The sequence below is a fragment of the Leptinotarsa decemlineata genome, unplaced genomic scaffold, assembly GCF_025532065.1.
Source record: "Leptinotarsa decemlineata unplaced genomic scaffold, Ldec_3_MD MMD2_tig00000591_RagTag_RagTag, whole genome shotgun sequence".
Classification (NCBI taxonomy): domain Eukaryota; kingdom Metazoa; phylum Arthropoda; class Insecta; order Coleoptera; family Chrysomelidae; genus Leptinotarsa; species Leptinotarsa decemlineata.
In genome coordinates, this window is record NW_027412552.1 from 1,350,942 (window position 1) to 1,365,832 (window position 14,891).

The 14,891-nt window shown below is 35.0% G+C and overlaps 2 protein-coding genes across 2 annotated transcripts; one reads left to right on the top strand and one right to left on the bottom strand.

Annotated features, from left to right (window-relative positions):
- The first annotated feature begins 250 nt into the window (after nt 1-250).
- Nucleotides 251-4,659, top strand: LOC111514093 (uncharacterized). The gene is made up of 2 exons (XM_023170331.2): nt 251-543; nt 597-4,659. The coding sequence occupies exons 1-2, from the start codon at nt 432-434 to the stop codon at nt 2,954-2,956; spliced, it is 2,472 nt and encodes an 823-aa protein (XP_023026099.2). The 5' UTR covers nt 251-431; the 3' UTR covers nt 2,957-4,659.
- Nucleotides 4,660-8,290: 3,631 nt separating this feature from the next.
- Nucleotides 8,291-10,104, bottom strand: TyrRS (Tyrosyl-tRNA synthetase). Its single transcript, XM_023170329.2, has one exon. It carries the CDS (start codon nt 9,940-9,942, stop codon nt 8,359-8,361), a length of 1,584 nt encoding a protein of 527 aa, XP_023026097.2. The 5' UTR covers nt 9,943-10,104; the 3' UTR covers nt 8,291-8,358.
- Nucleotides 10,105-14,891: the final 4,787 nt, after the last annotated feature.

A 14,891-nucleotide genomic window follows, 5' to 3' on the forward strand; every position in this document is an offset into this window, starting at 1 on the left:
TTTTTTTTCTCTGCACATATCAATAAAACAGAAAGTCAAGGTCAAGACAATAGGTGATCAGATCACCGAAGTCTGTCAAATTGCCCGACATAGCAGAGCCATAATCACATTAGGAAGCTGGCTTAAGATGAAAGCAAGGGCCATGAGTACTTATTATAGAGGGAAAGTGAGAAGTCCTGCTTCTGGTCGGTATCACAGCATTGTTTATTGTTCTGTGTCACTATTCACTCCAATCACTGTCATTTGTCATTATCAACACAACAGAATAATAATTTTGTGACTTCAATGGAAGTCAAATGCTTAAATGATTGTTGGTTATATTGTTTATTGCCAAAGACTGAATTACCTTTTTGTTATTGCCACATATTATTCTTATCATTGATGAAAAAATGCTGGTAGTCCGCTGAAATCTGCTGAAAATTCTGATAACCATGATTCAAGTTGAAACGGAAAACTATCATTTAAGAACTGATCAAAAAGAAGGACTTTTGGAAGGAATTTCTGTAAAGACAGAACCTTTTGATAACTTCTTGACTAATTCAAGTAATTTTTTTTACATATTCATCATGACTTGATTAAAGGTTTTTCTTCTTCAGGTGTTGAAGCAAATGCAAAAGATGGAGTCGAAGGAACAGTTAATGAGTATAAGGAAAATAATTATGACAGCAAAGCAGAAAATTTTTCTGAAGGCGCTGTATGTGAACAGTTAAAAAACGAAAGCATTGATATAAGTTATGAAAATATAAAATCTGAAATTAGTTCAGCGACAATAGTATGTGATGTGTGCAATAAAAGCTTTGATGTTGAGGAGGACGTCAAACACAAAATTGACTGTCGACAACATTATGAGTTAGCTTCGAGTGACATGCACTGTAAAGATATGATCGACGACAATAAATATGAATCAAATAATCAGAATCAATTGTTGCTCGAAAACCATGAGGATAGGCCGTTTCAGTGCGAAATTTGCTCAAAATGTTTTATCCAGAAAAGTCATCTAAAAACGCATCAGAGAATTCATACAGGAGAAAAGTCGTTTAGTTGTAAAATCTGCTCGCTTACTTTCAAACATAAAAATGAATGTAAAATGCATGAAGAGAGTCACAGCGAAACAATATTTGTATGTAGTTTCTGTTCGAAGTTGTACAAAAGCAGTAAATCACTAAAAGTTCATATACAGAGTGAGCATAGAGAAGATAAACCCTTCAAATGTTATTTCTGCCCAAAATCTTTCAATTATAAATATCAATTCGAGTACCACATTGTGAGTCATTCACAAGAAAAATTGTTCAAATGCAAAATCTGCACTAAATCATTCGCTAGAAGTGTTCTCTTGAAATCTCACGAGAAACTTCACGAAGAGAAAAGGCAGTTTCAATGTGAAGTCTGCCCAAAGTCTTTCCGAAAAAAAATTGAATTTGACAGCCATACTCGGTCTCATACGGGAGAACGACCATTCCAGTGTGCCGATTGTTCAAAATTCTTTATATCAAAAACTACTTTGAGAAATCATGTTATTACTCATAGAAAAGAGAAGGAATTTCAGTGCACTGTATGTTTGAAATCCTTCAATTCCAAAGGACATTTAATCCAACACCAGTCAATTCATACAGGCGAGAAACCTTTTCAGTGTAAAATCTGCTTGAAATCTTTCAGGGTTATCCATAATCTCAAAGTTCATGAACAACTCCATAAAGAGGACAAGCCACACAAGTGTGACGTTTGTCTGAAAAGCTTCAAAAATCGCGACAGACTGAAAAAGCACCAGCAAGTCCATAACGAAAAGCAGTATTTCTGCAACTTCTGTTCAAAATCTTTCAAAAATCCGCAAGCTTGGACGAGCCACCAGTTGATTCATGCCGAAAGAAGGCTTCACAGGTGTGAAAAATGCCATAAGTCTTTCACTACCAAAAATATCCTCAGATCACATGAGAAAATTCATAATGAAGAAAGAAGCTTCCAGTGTAAGATCTGCCCCAAGTCTTTCTACACGAATTCCAATCTGACAGCACACGCGAAGACCCACCTGGAAAAACAGTTCAAATGCTGTGTATGTTCCAAATCGTTTGCTCTGAAAAAGAGTTTGGAGAACCATCTTACAGTTTGTGAGAAAGGAGAAAAACCTTTTAAATGTCAAATCTGCCAACAGTCCTTCTTCCGGGAGAAGACACTGAAAAACCACGTTAGGTTCCATACAGAAGAAAAACCATTTGAATGCAAGCTCTGCTCGAAACGTTTCATATACTTGAAATCTCTGAAGTTCCATTTAGGGGTTCACGCAGGAGAAAAGCCTCTTCAGTGCAGTGACTGCCCAAAAGGTTTCAGGTGCAATCATTCCCTGGAAAATCATGGGACTTTCACCCACGACGGAATCCAACTGTTCCGGTGCGAAGTCTGTTGCAAATGTTTTACTTCAAGGGTCCGCTTGGAGAACCACAATAGAATTCATACTGGTGAAAGACCGTTTCGATGCAAGGTGTGCAACAAATCTTTCGCATTCAAAGGGAATTTGAGGGCTCACGAGAAGCAACATTCAGGGGAAAAATCGCATTGTTGCCAATTTTGCGGGAAATCTTTCTACACCCGAAGTGTCTTGAAACAACACATCAGGATTCATACTGGTGAGAGACCCTTCAAGTGTGAGGATTGTGAAACATCTTTCAGTCACAAATCTTCGTTGAAAATACATATGCTGACTCATACAGATGAGAAGCCTCTGCAGTGCGAAATCTGTTCGAAGAGCTTCAAGCACGGAGGGGCTTTACGAGCTCACCAAAATCTTCATACGGGAAAAAAGCTACAGTGCCCTATCTGCCAGAAGTTATACATACACAGCAGTAGTTTGGGAAAACATATGAAGACTCATGTGACAGTTCAAGAGGAACTGGCTAAGTTGCCCGACAATTCTGCCGAAATTTTGGAAACTCCTGGAAAAGATTTCCATAACTTTGGTTGATTGTCTTTATTTTCCAGCTTTTTCTCGAAGGACTAATTTTCACACACAGTTTCATAACAAAGATTTAGCTAATCAGTTGCATATTGCACGAGAATAAAAATTAACTTTTTTGAATTTGAGCCAGTATTTGAAAATTTTATTTGTGATCTCATGATTTTTTTTCAATGAGCCTTTTTCCTGAGAATAGTACAGCGAACGTGTCACGAGAGGCAGCACTAGTAATAGGGACCAACATATAAAACAGTGTTATTTACGTATTATTAATTTATTATTTAAAAATATAAATGTGATATAAAAAAATATTTTGTGCTAGTATAATGCCAAAAAAGCATTGCTGTTTTGCTAATTGTACGTTGAATAATCGATATCCGGAAGAAAAGGTATTTTATATACCATTTATAAAACCTCATATTAATGAGGTTAGATGTAAGAAATGGATACATGCTTCGATGAGAGTGGATTTAACAGGGCAAAAAATAAATAAATATTCATATGTATGCTCTAAACATGAAGTGAATAGTAAATTTTTCATAGTTAATTACAAATGATCAGAAATAGAAATTTATTCATCATCATTAACATATTTTATACATGTGGTACATACAGTATAAAACTTTATCAGACTAGTCAGAAAAGCAATTGTGTTTATCTATAGTTAGTGTATATATACATGTTATTAGAGATATTAGAGATATAACCTCAATCATTTATTAAATTATATTCATTTATTATATTTAATTAAATGTATTTCATTACCATCTATATTTGATTCATATTTCACTCTGAAATAAATCTGAAATTCATAATTATTTAAAATTTCTTTTACTACAGTTTGAATCTACCGCTACTCTTTTACTAGAGTCTGCATACTAAACTGTCTATTAATTCACTTTTTTTTTCAGTTACTTTTAAATTACGGCATGCAAGCCAACGTTTTAATGTTACAACATTGTTATCTATTACAGTTGCAAATTTTAGTTCTGCTCCAGGAACATCTTCGTCTGTTAAAAATATTCATTTTCAATTGTACTTTACCATATGTTTATATGAGGATAAGGCAGTGTTTGTCCCTACCGAACTACTAGCGCTGCTAGTGAGTGTACTTCAGGAAAAAGGTTCATTGAACACACCTTCTTATTATGGATTTTAATGAATGCATTTCATTTATATTTTTCGATTTATTCATAATGCCAATTTTTGTTTTGATTAAAGAAATATAGATATTAGACTTCATTTCTTGTTGGAAAGTAGTTGTTCCATGGTGAATTTTACTAGTTTGGATTTCCATTGTCTAATATAGCGTTTCCCAAACTTTTTTGCCTGGGGAGCCACCCTCATTGTGGAATTTTTTTCTCAACCCACATATTGAATAATGTATAATTATTACTCATAAAATTTATTATTATTATCGTGAAAATTCACTATTGAGAAATACATCTCTAAAAGAAAATGGTAAAGATGATATTATAATTGAGGTACGAAAAAAGACATGATTCAGAATCTTAAAAATAATACACAAATATACTAATACAAAAAATGACACTTATGTAATTAAACCCACTAGTGGGTCTCGACTCATAGTTTGGGAACCACTGGTCTAATGTGATTCGAAATCTAGGAAAGAACAAATAAAATTAGAATGAATACCTAAAAATATCAATTACATTAAGCAATAAAATATGAAATGAAATAAAGGGAAAATATTGAAAATTGAACAAATAAAAATGAAATTGAAAAAGACTTCAAACCAAGTTACTTCACACTAAAAATATTAATTATATCAAGCAATAAAACTTCAAATGAAATTACAGTAAAATAAAAATGAGCAAAAATATTTTAAAAATTGAACAAATGAAAATGATTTTTTTATTTTAATTTTATTTGCTTATTTTCAACTTACTCATTTCTATTTTTTTTCTGATTGATTCGGCCGTTACTTGATGAAGATCCATATTAATTTCATTTCACGTTTTATTTAATTCATTAACGGGTAACACCCAATTAACAGATTTTCACAATAAATTATATGAATAAATACGGACATAATTACATTTAACTTACTTGCTAAAAGTAAAATGACATAGATAATAAATATCAGTGACAAAATAAATTCACTGATATGCGAGAATTGAAAAAAGATTAAATGAATGATGAGGATATGAAGATCCAAGAATTGAGAAAGTTAATGTTTATTTTCATTTATAATTAATATAATTGATATTTTCAGCTATTCATTTTATTTTTTTTTCATAGATTTCGAATCATATTAGACAATGGAAGTTCGAACTAGTTAGATTCTTGAATTTGGCCCCACTAAAGGTTCACTAGAAGGGCTGTGATTTTTTGGCGTATCGGTTTATTTTTTTCTCTCAGGATCAGCAGCGAACATCTGCTTTGTTGATTATTTCCTTTGGTAGTAGGAATTGGATATTGCTTTTTAGAGCGATTACTTCATTATGAAGTCATTAATTGTCTTTATCTTTCAGAACACACTCACATATATAAGTAAGTGCTTTATTTAACCACTTTATAGACAGTTGCATATTTGTAGCAAGTCACAAAAGTTTGTTCATTCGACAAAAGCATTAAGTAGACTTATACTACAATAGAATATAAGCAGAATATACATATAAGAGTAAATAATTTAGAGATAATGTCTCAGTGAGCATGAATCAAATTATTCCACCTTTTTTCACCTTTCCTTCATATTCATCTAGTGTATAAAAGGAATTTTCAATTAAAAAAAGTTTGATAATGTTTTTGAAACAGAACATGTTGGCCTTTTTTAGATTTTAGATCTAAAATGTAAAGAAGTATTTACCGATTTGGTAAGTCTCTATCTGGGTATTCTGATATTGTATGCTCCTCTAGTATTATGTTGATGAATATCAGACTGTGTAACTAAGTTTGGTAGATTCCTATGGATCTCCACAAGAGTATTTAAAATGAATAAATAAGGAAGAGTCATGATCTTAAAATTTTTGAACAGTGGTCGGGCAGTCTCTCTACACATGGCATTAGCCAAGATCCTAATAGCTTTTTTGTTGTCGAAATACACTACACGAAGCAGATGAGCTACCCCAAAGCAATATTCCATAATTAAGATGGGTTTCAAAAAGAAAGAAGTGAGCGATTCTAAGAGTATTAGTGTTGGTAATAAGGCGAAGTTGTCGTAAGTTGAAAAGTGAGCTAGACAGTTTCAAGTTCAACTGCTTAATATGATTTGACCAACTGAGTCTTTCATCCAAAATAAATCCTAGCAGTTTTACTTTATTTTCCACTAGTAGAGATGTATTAGTGGTAACTATTAAGTTCTGTGATTTATTATTGTTTAGTTTCAGCCTGTTTGCGGTGAACCACCTTTCGGCTTTCCCCTTGGCTTCTACAGCTAAAGAGGTCAGGGAGCTGTAATCTTTATGAGAATATTTCAGTGTTGTGTCATCAGCAAATAGAACACTTGCATATGGGGATAAGAATGGACTCGGGTCATTCATATATATGATGAACAACAGTGGGCCCAATACGGAATCCTGTGGAACACCAAATTTAACATCCCTAAAACTGGACAAACTGTTGTTATAAAATACTGCTTGAGATCGATTAGATGAATATGATTCAAGAAGAGAGAGAGCTACCCCTCTAATTCCATAATAATTTAGTTTCTCTACAAGTATATCATGGGAAACACAATCAAAGGACAAGTCACAGAGGGTAATACACATGTAGTGACCTTGTTCAAAACCCTCAATCAGCCTCTCCACAACCCTTGTAGCTGCACTAGTAGTTGAGCGATTTAAGCAAAAGCCAAATTGTGATTCATTAATGAACTTATTGTCCTCAATCAATCAATCTTTTTTTCATTATTATTTCAATTATTTTTGAAGAAATGCAAATAATTGAGATTGGTCGATAATTGTCAGTTTGTATTCTATCTCCCTAGAGTGTAGAGTAGAGTACTTTACTTGACCATTTTACATACTACAGTATATTTATAGCAAGTCACGAATACAGAAATCTTTGTTCGGAGTTACAAAGATAAAATCATTACTAAAAAAAAGTTGAAGTAAAGAGGGTAGATTAATTAAAAGCATAAATATAAAATCAGTTAGCAGAGCATTCAATTATATCTTTCTGTTAGGAATCACGTTAAAAGGTAAGACCTCGTTAATCCTTAGCTTGCACAAGCATCGACTTCTGAGGGTTGTCGTTCGTAGGGGTGCGGCAGCTGGTTAACGAAAAAACAGATAAGTTAAAAGACTTATCCATGTCAATATATCCCTCAATGTTATAAAAATAGAAAAGAAACTTATTGATAGTAGACTAAAGACTTATCCACGTCAATATATCTCTCAATGTTATAAAAATAGAAAAGATATTTATTGATAGTAGAACTTTTTCCAAGGCTCAGTGCCTTCAGAGACGAGTGAAGATGATTATACAAATGTAAGTATAGTGAATTAGTTTCACTAATTGTTAATTTACGTCTGAGCAGGTTCAATAAACTTGCAGATCTCGTTCCATATACATGAATATCACATTGTCTGTCAAATATATTAACGTTTTCATTAATCTTAATTAAAACTTCATAGGTATTTAAGGGTGGAAGTGGCATAATGCCATATAGAATAAAATAAGGACAGCAGTGATCTTTGTAACCTTCTTTGACTAATATTCTTATAGCCTTTATCTGGCTCTTAAAAACACTAATGGAGTTACCTGAATGACCTCCCAAATCAGAATACCATATGACGTAACCAAGTGAAATATTAGTAGGCTCTTTTGAGCGTCATCAAGCTGACCACATTATTGAAACGTCTCAGAACAATCAAAACAGTAGAAAATTTGCTGGTCATAGCTAGCTCAAGCTATTATCAATTACGAATCCAAAATTATACTTTTAGTTTTCATTCAGTCAGCTTATTACCAGCAAACCAATTATATGCTAATGTTGCGCTATCTCGTATCATTGGTTATAAGCTGGTCAAGTCTTTGCGAGAACATAATAAAGTCATATCATTTGCAAACAAGGTACATGTTACTGGTTTTATAAAACTACATAGATCATGAACAATAGTAGACCTGAAACGAAGCCCTGAGGAACGCCATGCTTCATTTCTTTGAGGTCTGACTTTATGTTGTGCACTTCAATATATTGGTACCTTTTTGTGAGATGAAATGGACTATGAAAAGGTTTTTAGAAAAGAACATTTTTTACAGTCCTTCTAAATAACATTCACCACTGAATTTGGTGTTTCATTAAATTTCAAATGTATGTTCCTATTCTGTACAGGGTGTAATGAAAAATGTAATATTGAGGTGAAATAAAACTTCAACTCATCTTCTACATTTTATAAATAACTTATTAGTCAAAATGTATCCGTATAAATTGAAATTAATAAAGCTTATTTTATAGGTGCACAAGCCAAAGTTTCACTATGTATAAATCCACCCCCTCTTGTAATCAGTTTATTACCCTGCCAATGTGCAACACGATCCGAATTAGTTTTCAAATCTACTTGTAGTTTTTCCCATACTTTTTTCTTGGGGTTGAGAACTTCGTCAGGGTTTCCACTTTCGTAATTTTGTATATAAACTCGCTGTCCAGGAAATGATCCACTAGGAGGTATTAAAATTTCGACTTGTTTTGGCTCATCCACAGAGGCACAAAGCACCATCCCTTCTGACAATATCCCCCTCATTTTAGCCGGTTTCAGATTACATAAAACAACAACCAATCTGTTTTGCAGTTCTTCAATCGACGCGAAGTCAACGAGTCCACTCACGATAGTTCTAGGATTCTCTTCTCCTAAATCTATCGTTTCAACATACAGAGAATCAGCTTCGGGATGTTTAGTAACGGCAACTATTCTTCCTATGCGAATATCCAACCTGCTAGGAACCATTTCGTCTGCAGTATCTGTGGATGTAGGATTCTTTTTTTTGTTCTGAGCTGGATAGGCTGTCTGTACCAATTTTTTGAGCTCGGGCTTTTCAAATTCCTTCCTTATAGGTTCCAGTAACCTGTTTATATATGATTCGACTGCCACTTTCAGGTCTCCAGGGTGCACTTCTTCTTTTGCAAAAGACTGTTCAAGATCTTCATACCTCATAAAATGGATGTCACCGCCATATTCTGATTTTCTAGGTACGATAAATTCTTCATCGGGCTTGAACAGAGGAAACAGTACATGCTTCGCAAATGAGAGTATTCCATTATTTTCAATATTTCCTGGCTCACAAAAAGCCTTCTTCAACTTTTTTTTCACCTCTGATGGGGAATCCAACAGATCGATCTTACTGTCTTCCTCGGAAGAAGACATTTTTGATCCTGTTAATCCTGGAACCATTGGGTTCATAAGATGTGCTCGTTTTTCATATCCTAATTGTGGCAAATACTTTTCGGCGAAAGTAAAAATTTTTCTCTGATCTACTCCACCAAACTGGGCGTCAGCATTTAGATATTCTTCATCTAGTGCCTGAAGACCAGGATATAAGAGACCACTGAGCAATGCATTATCTACTTGTTTGACAACTTCGGCGCCTGCCTTTTTAGCATCATGTTCAGTTACGATTGATGACAGTTTATAAACATCAAGAGTGTATTCTCTAGAAAGTTCATAATCTGTACCTTTCACAAACTTTAATTTATCTAAAGGAACTCCAATCGAACTGAGCATAGCTTTAATACAATGTTCATAATACTGAGCACGCAGATTGAGAAGCATCCAAGGTGCTTTCATATTATCCAAATAAGCATGTAAATCAGCGAAAAGAATAGTAACTTCAACTTCAGCTCGAAGAAAATCTGCTATCTTTGACATTGGAACAAAGTAAGCAATATGAGGTTTACCGGTTGTCGCAGTACCCCAATACAATTTCAAATCACGTTCTTTCAAAATAGTTTTTATTTTCTCCTCACCCAACACTTCCTGTAGATTTCTTGAAATTAACTCATATTTTGCTTCTGGGGAGAGTTTGTTAGTCATCTTGAAAATAATTTGATTCGTTCAGACCAAGAAATGTTTATCCTAATTCAGTTTCTTTAATCTGCAGTGCAATTGAAATATGATTCTGTTATAAATATAACCATATGCTTAGGAATGAAACAACTATGATAAAATCATTGACAATTAGGTTATGTTGTCGCTTGTCAATCGCAAAGAAGTCACAGAATAGTAAACTAAGTTACCAAAGTTTTTTATAAAGATGTGTTCCAAAACTAACTACTTCTTGACCGCTACCAACGATGTTTGTCAATGCCAAGTGGAACCTGGAAATTATACATTGTGATCAAATATTTTCTGGTTGATCAATCATATGATCAATTAAATTAATACTGGAGGATGAAGGTGAACTTCACTTGAAACGGGTTTGTTTTGTCAAAATCTCCCGACTCGAGAAATGAGATTGACCCATGAAAGTAAAAAAATGAATGGACTCGGCAAACCAATATCTATGAAAAAGACTGTTTTGAAGTCGCTAAATTCGAAGGTATACTCATTATCTTATTTCAGTCAGATTTATGGGCCTATGGCCCCTTATCCTTTCGGCTGTTTGAGTTTCTCTTGAGTTCCTGTGGCGGGGCGGCAGGGGATTGCATGGTCCTCTGTCGGCTTCTTTTGGAAGTCGCAGCGTACTTCTTTGGTTTTGCGGCCGTTTAGGCACTATTTCTTGTTTTATATTCCGGCAAGCATGGATTGCAGTACCGTAAACTTCACTAGAAGCGCCTGCAGCTGCCCTAAGGCCGCTGGGAGACCTTCGGGAGGCCTGCAGGCGTTCTCTGACGATGAGACGACCCTCGCGTACGAGACGTCGCTCCTGATTGTGTTTCTTCCGACAGGCCTTGGGTTTCCCCTCTGTCTGTTTTTGTTCGGCCTATCTGAGGCCCTTTTATTTTCAGGGCGTTCTGGGCACCCATGGAAGCTCACTGGGTGTTCTCCCTTACAGTTAAAGCATCGCAAGGGCGAGTTTTTAGGTCTTTTGCATTCCTTGGTCATGTGCCGTCCGGCACATCTAACGCAGGCTGGAACTGCTTTACAGTTGCGTTGCGTGTGACCGAACTTTTGACATCTGTAACATTGCCCTGCTCGGTTTCTCGGCTTCTGTGTTCCGGCGCTTACACGCACGTTTTGAATTTCGGTGATCTCATATATTTTGTTTTAGCTCCTTGGAACTAAAACAATCACGAACGGTATTGGTACCTTGTTAGCTTTACTCAGGCGGGCTATGGAAAGGATCTCAAATCCTTTGCTCTGGAGTTCAGTCTTGATGTCGTCACACTCTATGGATTCCGGGACCCCGCGAAAAACTACTCCGAGTGGTTTTTCGCTTTTCATTGTATATGTGTGGTAGGGTATTTTCTCTTGATCAAGGATCCGAGTGATTCTCCTATAATCATCTGTATTTTTAAGGTGGACTGTTGTGTTCACCGCCCGCAATATGGAGATGTTTTGAGCAGCAGCGATCGTCTTAAAAGCTTCCCACTTTTCTTTTGCGCGGATGGTTATGGCTTATCCGCTTTTTTGCGAGTTTCTGTCCGGTCATTTTTGAGGCGTCTGTTATTAGTTCTTCGTCGCCTACTTCCATTGAGTCAGGTGGCGGGACTTCTGTTTCCTTTATATTTGCCGACTCAGTTTTCTGAGTGGGCTTTCGAATTTGACCTTCCAGTGCCACGCCCGGCTTTTGTGATAAGGCGGTTGTAGTTTTATTTGATTTTGGCTTATTAGTCCATTTAGTCTGGGAAAAACCAGGTTTTAACTGTTTGATTCGTTGAGCCGTTTCTGGCTCTTTTTTCCTCTTTTTTGGGGCTTTTGCCACTTGGCTTTCTTCGCCCGACATAATATCGTCGCAGTCCAGATCGCTGATGTCAGAGTCGGAGTCGATAAGCCGATAAATTAGAGGTTTTTTGTTTCTCAAATTCAAGTCCATTCTCTTTGCAAAAATGTATATGCTTCCATTAGTTCGGTACTACTTATTTCATAGTATTCTATAATAGTTGATATTATAGCCAGACCTGCTTCTTTTGGCTTTTTACGAACTTTCATAAAATTGAAAATCGTTTCTATAACTTGTTCCATTTCGAAAGATAGATGTTACACTTCGAAATTAGCACAACGAAAATTAGAACGAAAATTAGTCACGAGTAAGCACGTAATATTCTTGTACCATGTGAAACGTGGCTTAAAAATGATGCTACTAATTTTGTGTATGTACATTATCAGTATCATTATTTTATCCTACGGAAGTAACAATTGGCTTATAGTAGCTATAATATATGTACACACACAAAATAATCAATAAAATATTTTATTAATGAATAACCTTTCCTTACATTATCATATGAATATATATAAAATTTAAGTAATAACCTAAGCTTTTCCCAAGTTGAACGATTTCAATATTAAATAGTTCAGCTTACAAATTAGTTTAAGTGATCACTTCTGCCGGGCGTCCCGAGACGCACACTTTTTTTATATATAGTCTATTTGACAATTTGAATGGCGACTTTTCCTGACGACGGTAGTGGTCGCTTCAACTTGTACTGATTTACTGAAATTAGCGTTTCTGGTGAAATTATACACCGTATTCTTCTATAATTTTAAAATTCACACTGTACTCATAACTTCTAGTTAAGTAATAGAAAAAGCTTATTACTCGGCCCAAGAGAAATGACTATATTTCTCATTCCTTGATTTATATACTGATTATTTTACTGATTACGAACAAAAAAGAGTTTTCAATTATTTATGAGCAATTTGAAACCCACTGTAATGCCAATCAGCAACAAACTTCATTGTACTCACCCATTAATCCTCACATTTTGGTTAAAACAATTGGATCGCTTATAAACCCAGCAGTAAAGCACCATTATTATTCTCTATTTTTTTGAGCTGTCAAAAATATATTGAAGAAGAAAGTAATACAAATCATGAAATTATGAAACAAAAAAAATAATCGGCGCTCCGGGGCGACTTCTTTGATTCCAGTGGCGCATTTGCTTTTTCAGCTGCAGGAAAACCCGGAAAAACCTACAGCACCACATCGTCTGAAGATCTTGATCTGCTGATGTCCTCTCTTTCATAATACAAAATGTAGGGTGTCTCTAGAGGCTCCAATGAACTCAAGACATCGCCGGAACACACGACTATCGTCAAACTTAAACCAGTTCGTTTCGTCTTTGACCAAGGCGTAATAATGACCAGATTCAATGCCAGAACCACAATGAACAATGACTGCATAAATATTATAATATTGGTCAGCTAGATTGACGTGTTCATCTATTTCGAATCTTCGTAAGAGATTGGTGTTTCAGTCAGCGGATGAGTCATGTTTGAAGATTATCAGTGTTATTATTAGATTGACTGGTGCCTCAGCTATACTTGTTTTCTAATAGTAGTCAGTTAGTTTGGAGCATGTTTGGCAATACAGTCGATCATCACCCGTTAAAAGTTCCATTTTCAGATGATTTAATGATAGGCTTTGCGGTTATCAGTCATATTAGGAAACGCTAGTTGAAGTTCTAGAAAATCACGTACGTTTTTGTTACTCTTGAACATTTACTACAAAGTAAACAAGTGAGGATTTTTCCAGCAAAAGATCTAAAAACACTAGACGAAATAGACTGTATGGAATCATTCAATCCAGAGCAGTCAGGAGTATTGCTTCTGAAATGTTTTTGCTCGCGAAGAGTATTCAACAAGAACCACAAGAATTCGGAGCAAACCTCTTGTTGTGTTTACGAGTATCTAGTAGACTTCAAAGACTCCAGGAAATCGGTTGATTGGAAATATGATACAACTAGAAAAACACTGTTCAATAAATATCACAGACGGACAACAATGTTAACAAGAACTGGTGAAATTTGTATACAGTAAGGAACGATCACACATGCATTTCTCCAACAGCATTGCTACATGTGGATTTCCAACGAGTTATACCGAATCATTTCGAGAAAAATTACGGATTATGGATTGTTTGATCAGGATTTTTATTTTGGCGATAATCTCTACCTCAGTGTTGATGGATATTGTAGACTTATCACGGATTCGATATAACAACACCTAGTTCGATAGCATGACCTTGGAATGTTTGTAATATGAATAACTGGGTCCATTTTAGATCTAAGAATCATTTCCAAATGTGAACATCGGTGTGCGCTTAGTGCTTCTATCACAATCAACTTCGACACTTCAGTTAACTTGTCGAGATTTTTTATCGATATGATCAGGCACCTGAAGTTTGCTGTCAATTAATACTCTTACATTTTTATCGACTGACTTCATTCATAACAATGTCATTCATTGGTTTGGTAATTGTTCTGCTTGGTTTGCTTTTCTTGTGCTTGACTACCACATATTTAATTGTCTCTGCTCTACATTTAGTTTTCAAGTGGTTGAAGAAATGTTAAGAACTCTTTCATAAACAGTTCCAGTTGATTATGTGAGTAACATCGGACTGTTTACTTTGATCAGAAATAATTTATAGTTGATTGATGGTGACATTTCATAGGATCACATAAATTGATTGATAATTCATTGACCATACATTACGGAAAATAGCAGTCCTAGTTTGAATGCTTGAGGAGCATCCTGTTAACTTGCATGGATTTACTCTGCACGTTATTTTGTATTATTTTCTGGTTTATCAAACGAAATTTTGAGAAACTCCTTGGACAAGCCAGTTCTGTTCAAAGCACAAAGGAAAAATGCTTTCCATTATGATTTTTGCTAGAAATATTTCAGGCATCAACACACTTGGAAAATCCATGAAGAAGTTATAAAAGAAGAACATTAGTACGCAAATTCTGAACAAAGTCGTATAAAGTGAAAGCAGTTTTTTCTCAAACAATATGAGAAATCTAAATATAGCGAGTACAAACCATTTAAATGTGAATTTTGTAGAAACAATACCATTGCAGTGCTTCTTACTTCTTACG